This window comes from Gekko japonicus, unplaced genomic scaffold (assembly GCF_001447785.1).
Source record: "Gekko japonicus isolate JY-2015 unplaced genomic scaffold, Gekko_japonicus_V1.1 scaffold1201, whole genome shotgun sequence".
Taxonomy (NCBI): Eukaryota; Metazoa; Chordata; class Lepidosauria; order Squamata; family Gekkonidae; genus Gekko; species Gekko japonicus.
In genome coordinates this window covers 240,663-258,796 of record NW_015172039.1, presented here as the reverse complement: position 1 = coordinate 258,796, position 18,134 = coordinate 240,663, and the positions used below count along the sequence as shown (strand labels likewise).

Here is an 18,134-nt window from a genome sequence, read left to right as displayed (position 1 = left end):
CTGTGCTTGCAAGCCACGGGGGCCGCCGCCGCTGTTTTGACGGGCCCCGGGCTTTGTACCAAAGAAGCCCAACGGCATCATTTATCCACATAAATATTTCATCTCCTCTCCCCCTCTCTCCCTGGAGGAGGTTTATTAACCCACTGGGGGGGGGGGAGGCCTCTTACAGTTCCGCAGGGCCTGTAAAATGGGAGCTCTTCCACCAGGCTTCCGATTAGGAGCCGCCCCTGAGGAACAAGCGTAAAAACTGAACCATCACGGCCCCCATGCCAGTGACACCAAGAACAACTCTGGACCGTCATACAGCAATCGCCGTCTGCACTCAACTGCACTTTGTACGTACCTGGCTTGTCATGTACATTTTATAGTATTGTATTCATGCATCTGTGTTTTGCTTTATTGTATTGTATTGTACTGTGTTGTATTTGGACCTGTTGCATGCCACCTTGAGCCTGCCTGTGCAGGAAAGGCAGGTTATAAATAGAAAATAATAATCATAAATAAATAAATTCCTGTTTATTCACACTTACCTGTGGCCATCAAGGATACCAGTCCTGGGAACTGCCAAGTTCAGCTCAAGTCAAGGCCCTCCCACCCCGCCCGGCTCCAGACACCTTGTTCTACACCCGAGAAGAGACCGTTCAGCCCTTCCTTAATGGGGAGGAGGCCACCCCCCAAGGACAAGTTTGCCAGGCTGCTACCTCCCCCCCCCCCGCTTCCCCAGAGGACAGCTACTTTTTGCTAGAGCACCACAAGGGAGAATCACGGGACCAGGGAAGGGGATGGAGTGGGAGCCCCGAAGTAGCCCCCCCAAAGAGACACCCCCCCAGGAACAGCCAGTGAGGAGAGCCACAGGGCAAAGAAACGGGGGGGGGGTGTGAGCAGAAGAGAAGCCATAATTACCCGTGTCCTGAGGCAGCTCTTCAACGGCTGAGCATGGAGGAGGAAGAGGGGAAAGAGCAAGAGGCGGCCCCGAGGGTTCCGCTGGCGACAAAGCAGACGGTCAGAGTGCCCCCCGGCCACCAGGGTGGGCTCCCTCCCTCCCCGCCCTCTGGCCTAGGCCCAGACCTTCCCCCACAGCTGTGGGCTTCTGGGGTGCAGCCCTGACTAGAGATGTGAAGGCCCCGTTTTTTCCCCTGAAGCCTTTTTTGTTTTTTTCCGAAAAACTGGAAAGAAGAAAAGGGGGGAAAGTTGATTATGCAACGTTTTATTTTAACGTGATGAATAAAATATTTTAAGACAATGTGTTCAAATATCTTCCAAATCATTTCTAAAAAATACGTATGGTATCAGATTGATCAGATTTCTGTGCACTGAGGACAAGCAAGTCCTAGGTTACCAACTGAACTCTCCAATGCAAGAACAAGACACATTTCTTCCTTTAGGAGGTGCTATTGTCACAAGAAAAGAAAAAGGGTTCAGTTTTGTTATTGCATGTGGGTGGGTATTCTGTTTGCAATAATTGTTTGGATACACTATATTTTTAATAGGCTAGTTGTGATCATTTCGTGCCAAGTAAAAATGTCCATAGTCATATTTTATGTTCCTAAAGTAACAGAATGACTTTCAATCTGGAAAAGAAAAAAGAAGTGCTAATGTAGCATTTTCCCACCAATTTTTCCAAAAATTTCTGTTTTCCCCCGGGAAAAACCCAGGGTTTTTTCCCAAGCTTCAAAATTTCCAGAAATTTCACATCTCTAGCCCTGACGCCAGACCTTGCCCAGCCTTCTCCCACAAGGTCCCCTAGCCCTGCCTTCCCAGAGCTCACCGACCCAGCCCTCCCCCAGTCGGGTGTGCTCAAAGGCAACTTCCCTCTGGCGTTGCAGCAGGTTCAAGGCTGCGGCCCTCCTCCACCCCCAACCCAAGAGGAGAGGCTTCCGCTGCAGGCCCATAGCGACAGTGGGGCATTTTGGGGCTAGGCACCCTTATTTACTGGCAAGGCCCCACAACTTCCCATCTAGCCCAGGGCCCCTGAGCGCTGGCAGGTGTGGGGAAGGAGCCAGGTATTCGTTTAATTTGATTAACCAGTGCCCCCCCCAGAAATTTAAATGCCCCCGACTTAAATATTCTGGCTACGGGCCCGCGTTCAGGACTCAGCCTGGCACAGGGTTGAAGGAGGTTGCCTAATTTCGGGACTTCCCCCCCCCAGCTTCTTCCAGGCCCCCAAACCTTTATGCGTCTGGAACCCCCCATGAGGACAGCCTGGATGTGCTACAGGACCACACGGGAGAATCACGGGACCGAGGAATAGGGCAGAGCGGAAGGCCCCGAGGCACTCCCCAACCACCACCACCCCAGCAACGGAGGCGGGGTGAGGAAAATGGGGTGGGGGGGTGAGCAGAGGAGAAGCGAGGGCGAGGAGAGGCCATAGTTACCCAGCTCTTGAGGCGGCTCGTCTGAGGAGGAGCATGAAAATGAGGGGGGGGGATGTGAGAGAGAAGGCAACACAGCACAAGGTCAACACGGCAAGAGCAACCGAGACGGCCAGGCCCGGCCCACCTCCCACCTCCCTCGCAGGGCACTGACTACGTGGCCAGGAGCCTGCATATCTTCGAGACCGCCTTTCCCCATATGAGCCGCACAGAACATTACATTCTACGAACTAACACCTCCTGGTAGCCCCTGGCCTTAGGGATGTCTGACTTGCCCCTGCCTGGTGGAATGAGCTACTGTATGAGATCAGGGCCCTGCGGGACTTGCTACAGTTCCGCAGGACCTGAAAGACAGAGCTCTTCCACCGGGCCTTTAGTGGAGGCAGCGGGCATCCGCTTTGATCTGGCCTCCCCTCCAGTGACTGCAGTCCCCAGCAGCCGGGCGGGACCCCAATACTATCCATTGAGGCATGTTACTGTCTTAGTTTAAGGTGCTTTTGTTGATTTAAATTGGATTGTTATAACGTGCTTTATTGTTTTATTGTAAATCTCAACCGCAAATTATGAACTGCTTTAATTGTAAATCTGCATTATTGTAGACATATATGTTGGTACCCGCCCTGAGCCTACATTGTGGGGAGAGCGGGATATAAGTCTAACTAACTAACTGCAGACCACCTTTCCCCACATCCCCTCCCTACCCTCTCCCCTCAAGTGCCGAATTTCAGCCGACTGGCTAAGGTCGCTCCCCCAGCACCATCACCCCGAAAACACCCATGTCAGAATCCTGGGTGGCCCAGGATTCAGCCAACCTACGCCACAGTTGGCCACCCACACTCCACCGGAGCCTGCCTCCACAGCCCCCACTTCTCCCCTGAGGGGATGCCTGCTCTCCCCAGACGGTCTCCCTGCCCACTCCCCTCTCGGTGGTTCCTCCTCCAGGCCAAACCTCCCCAAGTCACTCCTTGCCACAACTGGCAAAATAAAAAAATCTCCACTCCCACAGACTCCGCAGTCGGAGGGAGCCACATCACCCCCCCCCGGGCCACCCGCCTTCCCACACCCAGGAACACACAAGGCTGGGAATGGGAGCCACACACAGGTGCCCCCCCCCTTCAGGCCAACACCGGTCTGTTGCAAAGGGGGGATGCTGCAAAGGACTCCTCCCTTCGGCAGCCATTCTTGGCTCTCGAAAAGACACTGGGGCAGAGCACCAGTGTTCCCTCTAAGCTGAGTTATTGTGAGCTAGCTCACAGCTTTTTAGCCTCCGGCTCGCACATTTTTGTCTCCACTCAGGGAGGATGGCTCCAGAGCAAACTCATTTATGCAGCAGGCAAATCGCTCACTCACAACTTTAGCGCCAGTCGCTCACAAAGTAGAATTTTTGCTCACAAGACTCCACAGCTTAAAGGGAGCATTGGACAAGACCACCTCATCCTGGCACACCGAGGGTCCTGAACCTAAAGAGGTAAGTCAAACAGAATAGAGGGCCAACAATAAAAACTTAATGTATATAAAAAGATACATGTATATATCTAAAATATCAAAAGATACATGTATTTATTAGCAAAGAATTAAAAAATTAAAAATGTATAAGGGCCCAAAGAATTTACACATCTCATGTAAAAATACCAAAATCTTACACACGAGGGCCAATGGACTTGACCTGACGCATTTCGGCCTGCATAGGCCTTCTTTAGAGGTCAAACACAACGAGGAACAAATTGGCTCATTTCATAATACAATGCAATCATACAATTATGCTACATGGATACAAGAGGGACCAGAAAAGAACTGTTCCAAAATGAAACCACCAGGCACAGAATAAAAGTATAAATGAGGCCTCCAAAGATGCAATCACATGCCAAATGATATTTCACTGATGATACTTTAGCAAAGAGCTAAAGGGACAATTTTACTAGGGACACTTTGGAATGGAGAAATTAGACCTTCGGAGGGGTACTGGAAAAAATTCCTACAAAATATTTTCTCTTTTGGAATGAATGAAATGCTTTTAAAGTCAAGATGGCCATGCTGTAGACATGTACAGCTTTTGAGTCCAAGATGCATTTCTGCCCCAAGAAGAATGTGCCCTACCTTCCGGAGGGGAGTATGCAGGGCTCTCGCTGCTTCTCAACTGATGCATGCCTTCTGTCATCCTCTTAAACTGACTCTTCCCTTGCGGTTGACCTTTGTACATGGAATTCACTGCCACAGGAGGTGGTGGCGGCTACAAGCATGGACAGCTTCAAGAGGGAATTAGTAAGCATCTGGAGCAGAAGTCCATCATTGGCTGTTAGCCCCAAGGTATAGATAGGAACTCTCGGTCTGGGGCAAGGGATGCTCTGTCTTCTTGGTGCTTGGGGGGGGGGTCAACAGTGGGAGGGCTTCTAGTGTTCTGACCCAGCATTGGCTTCTCTTGTGTTCTTATAATGTAGAGACAGAACTTTAGCATTCAACTGTAGGGGCTAGAGTTGAGGGGTAGGTGGGACTAATGTGTTTCTTCCATATTGGGGCTTTTCATTCATCTACAGTATTTAATAGCTTTGCATTAGAAACTTGAACAGTTTCCCCACCGCCCGTGTTTTATGCAATTTTTGTATTACCTATAATCTTTTATTGGCTCGAAGGGCTTATTACTCTTGTGTTATTTTATTTGCCGGGTTGTGCGTGGTGCTTAACAAATAATTTCCATTTATTTTAATCCAGCAATTGTGTCCACACGCCTTTCCCTCGCTGGCAGGTGCCGGCTCACTGGGCAGCTCAGGAGCCACACCTCCCTCGAAAGGTCAGAGCCTTTTTGGCGAAGGCTCCACTCAAATTGGACGCAGGCGAGGGCAAAGCGCCCACACTGGGACTCTGCACTGGCTTGACACCTCGCTTGAACTGGGCTCCGCAGCACTCCCAGGAAGGATGCTGCCTGCAATGGTTTCAAGTTATAGGCATGTGTTTCTTTAAATGGTTGGTAAGTGTTAGAAGAACAGGGGGGGTGAAAGAGGGAGATGAGGGAGGGAGGTGATTGGTGGGTGACTGAGAGGGTGTGGGCGGAGCTAGCAGCTCTGCATGGGGGAGAGAAGGCAGAATACAAGAACTCGTGGGCACTCCATGAAACTGCTGAGCGGTCGGGTTAGAACAGATAAAAGGAAGTCCTTCTTCACCCAAAGAGTGATTAACACATGGAATTCCCTACCACAGGAGGTGGTGGCAGCTACAAGCATGGACGGCTTCAAAAGGGAATTAGATAAGAATATGGAGCAGAGGTCCATCAGTGGCTATTAGCCACAAGGTATAGATAGGGACTCTGGGGCAAGTGATGTTCTGTCTTCTTGGTGCTTGGGAGGGGGGTCAACAGTGGGAGGGCTTCTGGTGTCCTGGCCCCACTGGTGGACCTCCTGTTGGCACCTGGCATTTCTGGCCACTGTGTGACACAGAGTGTTGGGCTGGATGGGCCACTGGGCTGATCCAACATTGGCATCTCTTATGTTCTTATGGTGTGCAGTCAGCAGGTGTCACTTGTGGTCAATCTGCAGAGACTGAGAAGTGGTCTTCTAACCAGAATCATATAGAAGCGGTGTTCCCTTTAAGCTGAGTCACTGTGAACTAGCTCAGTTTCTTAGCCTCCAGCACACCCGTTTTCGTCTTAGCTCAGGCAGGATGGCCCCAGAGCAAACTAGTTTACACAGTAGCCAAATGAGCACTGAGATCGGGGAACTTCCATCGCCTGGAGGTTCCAGGCCCCCGGGAAGTGAAGTTGACCCAAACCAGGACCAGGGCGTTTTCGGTGGCGGCTCCCACCTGGTGGAATGAGCTCCCGGAAGAGACTCGGGCCCTGCAGGACCTAGTGCAGTTCCGCAGGGCCTGTAAGACGGAGCTCTTCCGCCAGGCCTTTGAGGGGGAGCCGCCGCCGCCACTGTTCCATCAATGATATGCCAACCACCTACCCCATGTACGGGTAGATGTCACCCAATAGAGCTGGGAAAACACTCTTCCTGGTGCTCCTGCTGTGAAGAACTTGGCCACCAGTGTGGGACGTCGTCCATCTTGGATTTTATGTAAATTAATTAAATACCAAGTTTTATATCAGATATATTGTTTTATTATGCTGTTACTTGTATATATATTTTAACTTCTGTAAGCCGCCCCGAGCTGAATACTGGATGGGGCGGGATATAAATCCCAAAAATAAATAAATAAATAAATAAATCGCTGGCTCACAACTTTAATGCCAGTAGCTCACAAAGTAGGATTTTTGCTCACAAGACTCCACAGCTTAGAGGGAGCATTGTAAAGAAGTGCTGTGAAAGGCATTAAGATTCTAAAGGAGGAAGAAAAATCTACTTAAGGGGGCAAATTAGGAAAAAATCTAACATAGTCAGAGTATTTCAAGAGTGTCATGGGAAAAGGCTGATGGAGACCTGAGTAAAAAGGGAAAGATTTTACTGAGCAACTTAACAAAACCTCTTGTAACCAATGCGCTTCCTTTACCAATAAAGTTTTATCTTGTTTATTGCTAACCCAGAGTCTTGTCCTCAAAACCACATGGTCCAACGAAGGAGCCTTAGAACTTGGGCACAATACTGTGGGGAAGGTTAATTAAAGACTGGAATTAAATTCCAGGTGGCAGCAATACTTTGAGTGAGTGAAAGAAACAACAAGAAATCTAAAACTACATCACACATAACCTACTCCGGAGAAGTGGGCAGTTGCGAACAGGATGCAGTCCAACAAAGATAAATGCACAGTATTACATCTGGGCCACAAAACCCTCAAGCACAAATCCTGGATGGGGGATACGTTTCTGGGGAGTAGTGTATGCGAAAGAGATCTTGGGGTAAGGGTGGACTGTAAACTAAATACGAGCAGTCAGTGTGATGCGGTGGCAAAAAAGACAAATTCACTTGGGTTGTATTAAAAGGACCATAGCATCGAAATCGCAGGAGGTCACAGCCCCTCTGTAGACTCCCTTGGTCAGGCCGCACCTGGAGTCCTGTGTGCAGTTCTGGAGGCCTCACTTCAAAAAGAATGTGGGCAAACCCGAGAGGGTGCAGAAGAGAGCGACGAGGGTGATCAGGGGTCTGGAGACTGAGCCCTACGAGGAAAGGCTGAGGGCCCTGGGAAGGTTCAGTTTGGAGAAGAGGAGATTGAGGGGGGACGGGATTGCTCTCTTTAAATATCTGAAAGGCTGTCATTGGGAGGAGGGCCAGGAGCCGTTCCAGTGGGCAGCAGAGGATAGGACCCGAAGCAACGAGTTTAACTTACATGCAGAAAGGTACCGGCTGAAGAGTAGGAAAAACGTTTTCACAGTTAAAGTGGTTCAGAGGTGGAATCAGCTGCCGAGGGAGGTGTGGTGAGCTCCCCTTCACTGATGGCTTTCAAGAAGAGGCTGGACAAATATTTGTCAGAGATGCTTTAGGCTGGTCCTACACTGGGCAGGGGGTTGGACTAGATGGTCTGTATGGCCCCTTCTAACTCTATGGTTCTATAACCACACAAAATAAGAGAGAGGTACCGTCACAATTCCTTATCAGACCCCCCCCCTTGGTCCATCAGTGCCAGTACTGCCTACTCAGACTGGGAGTGGCTCTCCAGGGTCTCAGGCGGAGGCTCTACCACTGAGCCATAGCCCCTCACCTATAATTCAGGAACACAGGAAGTTGCCTTATACTAACCCTTGGTCCATCAGTGCCAGTCCTGTCTACTCAGAAAGGCAGCGGCTCTCCAGGGTCTCAGGCGGAGAAGGGTCTTTGAGATCGCCCACTGCCTGGTCTGGGGACTGAGCCTGGGGTCCTCCGCCTGCCCAGCAGAATCTCTCTGCCTCTGAACCCCTCCTGCCCCTACCCATACTGTGTAGCTGCCCTGCACAGGCAACGGCAGCTCAGTCTAAACGAGATGCTTATTCCAGAGGGCTTCTCTGCGCAGGCAACAGGGCCGCACTGCACAAAATTATTTACAAAGTTATAAATGCTTGGGGACTCAGGTCTATACTACTGTGGATAGCTTGCTGTAAGTGATTCCTAGCATGCAATTTTGCATCATTTAATGTGTTGCATTAATACTCAGGCTGTTCTGAAGAAGAAGAAGAGGAGGAGGAAGAGGAGGAGGAGGTGATTGGATTTATACCCCGCCCTTCACTTGGAGTCTCAGAGCAGCATACAAACTCCTTTCCCTTCCCCTCCCCACAACAGACACCCTGTGAGGTGGGTGGGGCTGAGAGAGCTCTGAAACTGTGACTGACCCAAGGTCACCCAGCAGCTGCCAGTGGAGGATTGGGGAATCAAACCCGGTTCTCCCAGATTGGAGTCCGCATACTTAACCACTACAGCAAAGACCCTAACCCTAATAGTCATAATAGTGCATTCTGTTTTAATTTATGCTGTTTTAAATTGTCTTAATTGCCTTATATTTTATATATACTGAAATTTTGATATGTTCGAGATATTGTGTTTGTGATCTGTCCTGAGCCCACTTGTGGGAAGGGCAGAATATAAATATGAATAAATGAATAAGTAAAAATAGAGAGCCTTCCCCCGAGAAGAACATTGGAAGCGGAGACCCACACAGGTCTGGCCCAGCAGGGCTCTTCTGGTGTCCTTCTTGGGAAGGCCTCGGCCTCTCTGCCCTGTTTGTTGGCCCTCCAGAGGAACTGGCTGGCCCCTGTGTGGGACGGGAGGCTGGACTGGAGGGACCCTCCCTGGTCTGACCCAGCAGGGCTCTTCTGGTGCTCTTATCAGGGGAAGGCCTCGGCCTCTCTGCCCTGGTGCTGGCCCTCCAGAGGGACTGGCTGGCCCCTGTGTGCTCTTATCAGGGGAAGGCCTCGGCCTCTCTGCCCTGTTGCTGGCCCTCCAGAGGGACTGGCTGGCCCCTGAGTGAGACGGGCGGCTGGACTAGAGGGACCCTCCCTGGTCTGGCCCAGCAGGGCTCTTCTGGTGTCCTTCTCAGGGGAAGGCCTCAGCCTCTCTGCCCTGTTTGTTGGCCCTCTAGAGGAACTGGCTGGCCCCTGCGTGAGACGGGAGGCTGGATTGTTGGCCCTCCAGAGGGACTGGCTGGCCCCTGTGTGAGACGGGAGGCTGGACTAGGTGGACCCTCATTGGTCTGACCCAGCAGGGCTCTTCTGGTGTCCTTCTCAGGGGAAGGCCTCGGCCTCTCTGCCCTGTTGCTGGCCCTCCAGAGGGACTGGCTGGCCCCTGAGTGAGACGGGCGGCTGGACTGGATGGACCCTCCCTGGTCTGGCCCAGCAGGGCTCTTCTGGTGTCCTTCTCAGGGGAAGGCCTCAGCCTCTCTGCCCTGTTTGTTGGCCCTCCAGAGGGAATGGCTGGCCCCTGTGTGAGACGGGAGGCTGGACTAGGTGGACCCTCATTGGTCTGACCCAGCAGGGCTCTTCTGGTGTCCTTCTCAGGGGAAGGCCTCGGCCTCTCTGCCCTGTTGTTGGCCCTCCAGAGGGACTGGCTGGCCCCTGTGTGAGACAGGATGCTGGACCAGATGGACCCTCACTGGTCTGACTGCTTGCCCTGAGTTATTGGCAGGACCTACCATTCCCACGACCTATTTTCCCTTCTCTTGTGGTCTGTGATTATCCAAACCATGGTCCATGTGCAAAGAGTGACAGAGGACCAAAGAAGAAGACCAGAAACAAAACCTCTCCATCCATGATGGAGTTGGGAGTAAGCAGTGAAGTGGCTAAATTTGCGGATGATACGAAGTTGTTCAGGGTGGTGAAAACCAGTGAGGATTGTGAGGCACTCCAAAGGGATCTGTCAAAGTTGGGCGAGTGGGCGTCAACATGGCAAATGGGGTTCAATGTGGCCAAGTGCAAGGTGATGCACATTGGAGCCAAAAATCCTAACTATAAATACACGTTGATGGGGTCTGAACTGGCAGAGACAGATCAAGAGAGAGATCTTGGAGTTGTAGTAGATAACTCACTGAAAATGTCGAGACAGTGTGTGACTGCAATAAAGAAGGCCAATGCTATGCTGGGGATTATTAGGAAGGGTATTGTAAACAGATCAGCCAATATCATAATGCCGCTATATAAATCAATGGTGCGACCTCATCTGGAATACTGTGTGCAATTCTGGTCACCACACCTTAAAAAGGATATTATAGCTTTGGAAAAAGTGCAGAAAAGAGCAACTCGAATGATAAAAGGGTTGGAACACTTTCCCTATGAGGAACGGTTAAGGCGCTTAGGGCTCTTTAGCTTGGAGAAACGACGACTGAGGGGTGACATGATTGAGGTTTATAAGATTATGCATGGGAAAGAGCAGGTAGAGAAAGAGGTACTTTTCTCCCTTTCTCACAATACAAGAACCCGTGGGCACTCCATGAAATTGCTGAGCGGTCGGGTTAGAACGGATAAAAGGAAGTACTTCTTCACCCAAAGAGTGATTAACACTTGGAATTCACTGCCACAGGAAGTGGTGGCAGCTACAAGCATGGACGGCTTCAAAAGGGAATTAGATAAGCATATGGAGCAGAGGTCCATCAGTGGCTATTAGCCACAAGGTATAGATAGGGACTCTGGGGCAAGTGATGCTCTGTCATCTTGGTGCTTGGGGGGGGTCAACAGTGGGAGGGCTTCTAATGTCCTGGCCCCACTGGTGGACCTCCTGATGGCACTGGTATTTCTGGCCACTGTGGGATACAGAGTGTTGGACTGGATGGGCCTTTGGCCTGATCCAACATTGGCATCTCTTATGTTCTTATGTTCTTATGTTCTTATCCATCAGTTCAACTCAACTTCAGCTCCAGACCACTTCTGAGAGCCCCGTTTAACTCCAAAGGAAAGCCACACACACTACAGGAGAAAACGAGACTAAAACCCAGCCCCCTTCAGATCCCCGGATGAGTGGAGGCCATTGTAGGGAGAGCCAACATGCTGTGGTGGTGAAGAGCGGTGGACTCTAATCTGGAGAACCAGGGGGTTTGATCCCCTCCTCCTCCCCCACTTGAGGCTTGCTGGGTGACCTGGGGCCGGTCACGGTTCTCTCAGAGCTCTCTCAGCCCCACCAGCCTCACAAGGTGCCTGTTCTGGGGAGAGGGAAGGAAGGTGATTGTAAGCTGCCTTGGGACTCCTTAAGGGAGAGAAAAGCTGGATATAAAAACCAACTCCTCCTCTGGAGGGAGAGCCCTACCCAAAACCCCTCGTGGTACCAGCTGCACTCCAAGGCAAAACCATAACCCAGTCAGTCCTGCAGGGGCTGTTTTCTCCCAAGCAACCTAGGAGGGAGGGAGGGAGGAACCGTCACAACAGCCCCATGAACAGCCCCACTGTCTGCTCGGGCCCTCTGGCATTCTGTCCACCGGAGGTATTGCTGCCCGGTTAAACTGAGAGAATTTCCAAAGGTAAGTTCGGAACTGGCACAGCCCCCAAAAGCAGGGAGGGAACTGGATGGGGCAGCAGTGTTCCCTCTAAGCTGATTGAGTGTGAGCTGGCTCACAGTTTTCTAGCCTGCAGCTCACACACTGCTTTCTTAGCTCAGGAAGGAGGGCTCCAGGGCAAAGTAATTTATGTGGCAGCCAAAATGCTCGCTCACCACTTTAATGCCCGGAGCTCACAAAGTAGGACTCCACAGCTGAGAGGGAGCATTGCTAGGCAGCCCCTGAATGAGAACTGGATCCACCCAGACTCGCAAGCCAGCCCTGCCAGGCTCCTACCCTTGAGTGGGCTGAGCTGCCGGCGCTGCTATTTTGGGTTCTCCAGCTGGATTCTTATTTTGCCTCCTCTTTGTCGTGATGATCGGGCCATCGCTTTCATGCTAGAGTTCCCTGCCGCATTGTTCTCCGCTTTGCCAGTCTTTCGACCGAGGAACAGATTGCGAGTTTTCTCTATTGAAAGTCGACGGCCGTCATAGCCATCTCTTTGAGGTGCCTGCAAAACAAGTACTTGCGAGAGGGCTTCGTCCATGATTAAGAGTGCGCACCTCTCCCCTGAAAGTTCTGCAGCTGACCAAACTCCTTCCAGCTTCGTCAAGCAATTCACCGGAGGGAGCCCTGGCCAGTCCACTGCCCGTCTCTCTCAGTGGGCACAGGGAGGCCACCTGGCCTTCCTTGAAGGCCCAAGAGGGTCTGGAGGGCTGGCGATGGCACCCTGTCCTGCCTCGGCTTCCGCTCCTCCTCCTCACGCTCCTCCCTCCATGAGCCAGGTTCCGGGGGTCAACAACCCCCCCATAAAGATAGAGCAAGATGGGTAGCCACGTTAGTCTGCCTCTAGCCGTAGAAAAAATCAAGAGCCCGGGAGCACCTTTGAGACAAACACCAATTGTGGCAGGGGAGGAGCTTTCCTGAAGAAATGAGCAGTGACTCAGGGAAGGTCCTGCCCCGCCACAAACTTTGTTAAAGTGCCCCTGAACACTTGCTCCTTTCTAGTAAAGGGTAAAGGTTTCCCTTGCTCGAAAGCCAGTCAAATCTGACTCTAGGGATGTGGTGCTCATCTCCGTTAACAAGCCGAAGAGCCAGCACTGTCCGAAGACGTTTCTGTGGTCATGTGGCCGGCATGACTAGACGCCAAGGCGCACGGAGCGCTGTGACCTTCCCACCGAAGCGGTACCTATTTATCCACTTGCAATTTCTTGCTTTCGAACAGCTAGGTTGGCATGAGCTGGGGCCGGAGACAAGAGCTCACTCCTTCACGTGGCACTCGGGTCTCGAACTGCTGAACTACTGACCTTCCGGTCTGCAGTTCGTCTTAACCACTTGAGCCACCGCAGCCCCGTGCTCTTTTCTACAACCCACATAAAAGTACGGAGAAAATTAAAGGGGGTGGTGGCAGACTCGTCCCCAGGCAGCACTTTTATTCACACAAGGCTTCCCGAGAGTCAACAAGAACAAAACGGAGCGCACACAGCCAGGATGGATCCAGCCCAGAACTCTGTTTCACACAATGCCCCCCTGCCCCTCGAAAGCCTACGAGTAGGGCACAGAGAACAATGGCCGCCCGACAGCCGCCTCTAGTACTTGGAGGTTTGTTTTCGTAACAGATTAAATTAAGAGGTTCAGAAGTATCCACCCTCTGAACCTGGAGCTTTCATTCCAATGATCGCAGCTGGCGCCCATCGAAGGACCGGTGGCTCCCTGATCTCGACCGGCTAGTCTTTCCTGCTCTGCTCCTGAGGCAAGGAGGGGGGCGGCCAGAGGCAGGGGCTTTTATGGGCTGGGGGGGGGGAGGTCAGCAGCAGAACAGCTCTGAGAGGTGCCAGCCCTGCGGCACCTCCTGCACCCAGAGCGAGGCTTCCTTCTTCCTGGGCCCTGGATCCTGCCACTGGTGTTTGTGGGCTTCTACTGACACCTCACTTCGTCGCGGACGATCACCAACCCCTGCAAGCCCTGCTGCTGCTGCTGGTCAGACACTCGTGCCACGGTTGACTTGCATGCCCAGAGCCCGAAAGCAGGTCCAGCAGCACATGTGGACACAGATGGTGGCTCCGCTCTGTTCTGCTATGGACTCAGGCCTCACCTGGAGTCCTGTGTCCAGTTTTGGGCACCACATTTGAGGAAGGATGTTGACAAGCCCGAGCGTGTCCAGAAGAGGGCAACCAGGAGGGTGAGAGGGTTGGAATCCAAGTCTTACGAGAAAAGGCTGAAAGAGTTGGGTCTGTTCAGCCTGGGAAAGAGAAGGCTTAGAGGGGGCATGATTGCAGCCTTCAAGTATTTGAAGGGCTCTCATGTAGAAGACGGAGCATATCTATTCTCTCTCGCTCCAGATTGCAAGATGAGCTCTAATGGGTGGGAATTACAAGGGAGTCGATACCGGCTAAATATCAGGAGAAACTTCCTAACTGTAAGAGGGGCTGAGCAGTGGGCTATCTTTCGGCTATGCTCCTGCAGAGTGCAGGGGGTTGGACTAGATGACCTGCAGGGTCCCAGTTCCAACTCTAACATTCCATGATTCTATGGGCTCGGCGCTTGCCCTCAGCTCCCCGGCAGAGGAATCCCACTGTTCCGGAGCCCTCCCCCCCCGGGGAGCTGAGAAGCAGTGGGATGAGACGAGAACCTTGAAGGTGCCACTCACTGAAGCTGGTCTTCACACCAAAGGCTGAGCACTTGAGCCTGCTTGCGACTACAGAACATGACTCATTGCTGCCCTGGTGCCTCCTGGCTCTTCCCAGGCAGCCCTCCAACAGGGAGAGTTGCCTGGACGGGCTCCGGTCACCGTACAGCACCAGCCACCCACTGAGCTCACCACACGGCCAGCAGCTGCAATGTCCGGTGCGCAGCCCGCTGCTTGCGCTGCGTGGCTGCCAACTCTCTTGCTAGAGCCCGACTCCTACTACACACCAGTAAGGTGCTTGACCGGCACAGCTGGGTCTCCCACATGCATTGCAGGGGCGTGCAGGGATTGGGACAGCTCTACCTGGGACCCTGTCGTCTGTCAACACCACCTCCCAAAGGCCCAGAAGCCTCCTGTCAACACCCAGAAGAGGTGGCAGCTCCACTCAAAAAGAAGCTCATGTTCGGAACTCTGTCCCTGATTCGTGCATCGGCGTTTAAATGGAGTTTGGAAGAGAGAGAGATCCACACCCAGCTCCTGTTCCTGCCCAACCTCAGTGGTCTTCAAAACGGGACGGGGTGGGGGCACTGAGACGGGTCTCCCCTGTCTGCAAAGATGCTCCAGTAAGGGGAGGTGAGCTCCTTGCGGTCCACAGTCCCTCCCAAGCGTTGCTGGTGTGTGATAAATCATGCAAGCGATGCGGCAGGGGAGAGATATAGTGATATAGTGACCAAGGACGACTGGGAAGAATAAGCAGCGACAACGAGCCTTGTGAATGCAGCACAGAGATGTCGAGATGGGAAGGCACTAAGGAAAACGACACGCCTGTGCCAGATGTGAAGGTGCAAAGTCTCCTCTGTGCCTGGAATTCCCTCTTTGATGGGATCCCACCCCTTTCTCACCCCCTTTTCCACAGGGGAACTGCCCCCCCCCCAGCTGCTGGGGAGACAACAGGCTGACTTCCTCAAGTGTCTAGCTGCCTGCCCCTGCCTTGGCATCCGCCTCCCCCTTGCCCTGCAGAAAGGTGCTCCTGAGGAGGGCACCGTTCCCAGTCCAGCCCACGAACCCTTGCCTAGCGGAGGCCCTGAGCTTCCTGTGTGTGGGGGTGGCTGGGGAACCTGGCTTCTCTCCTGGGGTGTCCTTCTGGGAGGAGAGCTTCCTCAGCGGAATTCAGCCCCCCCCCCTGCAGGGCTCGTGGGACGTGGGGGCACGCCGGCCTCCCAGAAGGCAAGCCACAGCCCTCCCTGGGGAGGAGGCTACGCGTCCCGTGCTCCTGCCCTGACTGCACTGAACATGTGTGGGCAGTGTTGCCATAGACGCCAGAGCAGTTGCTATGCTCCTATCTCCCTGGACTCGGGTCTTGTTTAAAAATACACGTCCTCTGCCCAGTCAGCGTAGGGCACCCACGAGCTACACGCAGGGTTTAGGGCTGATCTGCAGGTTACCCAATTGAACAGCACCATCCTAAGCAAGTGGGCTCGGAAGAAAGTCCCTTTCAAGGAGAAATCTAGTGCTCCTCCAAAGAACGATGCGCTGGGACTTCGGGGCTGGGAGCGCTCACTTGCAGCCACCCTGACTCCATCACCGTTTGTGCAAAGGTCGCCCCTTGGCACTTATACCTGCCTGTAGCAGGCCCCAGCCCCGCAGTTTTGCTATTCTCTGGGCTTCGTTCCTCAAGGGGACCGCGGTCCTTCGTCTTTGTCGCACATGACTCAAATCAGGGCCGCAGACCAGTCTGCTCCCCCTAAGCAAGGGGGCTTTTTCTTGCGTGGGCTTTTCGCCGATGGCCCCCACATTCCCCGCAGCAATCTGAGACTAAGAGGCCAGGTGACGTTACACCCTCTCCGCCAGGCGCAGATAATTTGTGTTTTCAGGACAACTTAAACGTTTTTATTTTTCTCTCTTTTATGGTATACCTAGGTAAAGGTTCCCCTTGCTCGAAAGCTAGTCAAATCCGACTCTAGGGATGCGGTGCTCATCTCCGTTTCCAAGCCGAAGAGCCAGCGCTGTCCGAAGACATTTCCATGGTCACGTGGCCAGCATGACTAGACGCCGAGTTGCACGGAACGCTGTTACCTTCCCATCAAAGCGGTACCTATTTATCTACTTGCAGTTTCTTTGCTTTCGAACTGCTAGGTTGGCAGGCACTCGGGTCTCGAACTGCCGACCTTCCGGTCCGCAGTTCAGCATTCTTAACCACTTGAGCCACATTTAGGTATACCTACAATGTGCTAAACCTCAGCTTGGCCTCTTGGGTACCACAGTGGTCGTGAGGTAGCCCAGAAACCTTTGTGCATGAACATGCTTGGGGGGGGGGGTAGGGGGAGGCACTAGCAAGGTGGGTGAAATGACAACAGATGTCCTGAGCAGTCGTGTGCCGGCCCCACGCTACCCCCCAGGCAGCGGCTACAGGACAGCAGACCCCTCTGGAAATGCCATTCGGAATGTGGTGGGAAGTTGCTGCCGCCCAGACTCAAACCCTGATGAAGCTGGCAAGGAAACAGACGCCCCCCCCCCCCAGGACAGAAAGGCACCCATGGGAGCAGCAGGGCTTCTTCCAAAGCAGCCATGGGTCGAGATTCCACCCTCCCCCGTGTTGTCCCCCATGACACAGTCCCAACACACACACACCCACACTGGCATTCACAAAGAGACCCTGCTCCGAGCCCAGCAGAACCGAATGCCAGGGGGAACCGAGCAACCTTTTCTTCGCCTTGAACGCTTCTGAGAAATGGCAGGCCACCCTTTGGTCAAGACCGCTTTAGGGATCCGGTGCCCTGGGAAAGTCCGCTTGCAAGCCCCCCCCCCAAAGCATGAGAAAAGCCTCCCCCTTCACAGCTGCAACCGTAGCATTTCCCTCATGGCTCTAGAGGGGCAAGTCTGTAGGGGAAGGGCAGAAGTATCTGCGTGTGTCACCACTGCACATGCAGCCGCCAGAGGAAAGTCCGCTTCCTTACAGCACAGGCACGTGGGATGCGAAAGGGCAAAGGAAACCCTCCAAAACGCTGCTACTCCAGCAGGGACACAGAACAAGCCTTCGGCACACACGGTGGGGACCCCGGAGGCCACAAGTCCACCGGCCTTGGGGGCAGGCTTCGTCCAAAGACCGAGGGCACAGGCCCCAGGCCCATCTGCCGAAGTGGTGCTGCAAGAACCAACCGCTCCGGCCCTCCTCTTTTTCTGCCAGGTACAGGAATCCACCCACAAACAACATGTGCAGTTGGGATATACACCATTGGCAAGAGAAGATCCGGTCCTTCTCCCTACTCCCTCGAGCAGGCAGGGCCAACGTCCGCTCCTGGGCTGGCGGGCATGTGTAGCACCAAGTGCAAGCAGCGGCCAAGCCACTCTCTGGCTTGGCCCGCTCAGGCCCAAGAGCATGCGGAGGCCACAGTGGAGGAGGCGGGCTGCCTTCCGCCCATCCCTCCTCGGCCTCCGGAGGCACAGCAGCACCGGGCACCGTCTCCGCCCCCACCCCCACCCCCTCCCTGCCGCTGCACGCCCACGACGACCCAGATGCAGGCGGGCGAGGCGTGGAGACATCCCGGCGCTCCTCCGCATCCCCTGGCCCCCGCTTTCCCAACTCCGCAGAAGCCAAACTTCCATCGACGCGATCCGAGAAATGTAGCGCAACAGCTGGGTGCGCGGGGAGGTGGCTCATGCTTCAACGGGCACTGGTGACCCCCCCCCCACAGGAAGCCCCTGGGGGCCCTGCCGCCCACAAGGCAGTGGCCTGAGCCCCCCCCCCGCGCGAGGCAAGGGGGCAGGACAGG

The 18,134-nt window shown here is 53.5% G+C and overlaps 1 protein-coding gene across 1 annotated transcript in view; it reads right to left on the bottom strand.

Annotated features, from left to right (window-relative positions):
* The window catches only part of SHANK3 (SH3 and multiple ankyrin repeat domains 3), a 368,789-nt gene that overhangs the window by 175,693 nt on the left and 174,962 nt on the right, over nucleotides 1-18,134 (bottom strand). The window contains exons 13-14 of the mRNA XM_015420662.1: nucleotides 17,439-17,997; nucleotides 14,725-14,774 (exon numbers count right to left, since the gene is read on the bottom strand). Coding sequence (XP_015276148.1) covers nucleotides 14,725-14,774; nucleotides 17,439-17,997 — 609 coding nt within the window. The remainder of the gene's footprint in view (nucleotides 1-14,724; nucleotides 14,775-17,438; nucleotides 17,998-18,134) is intronic.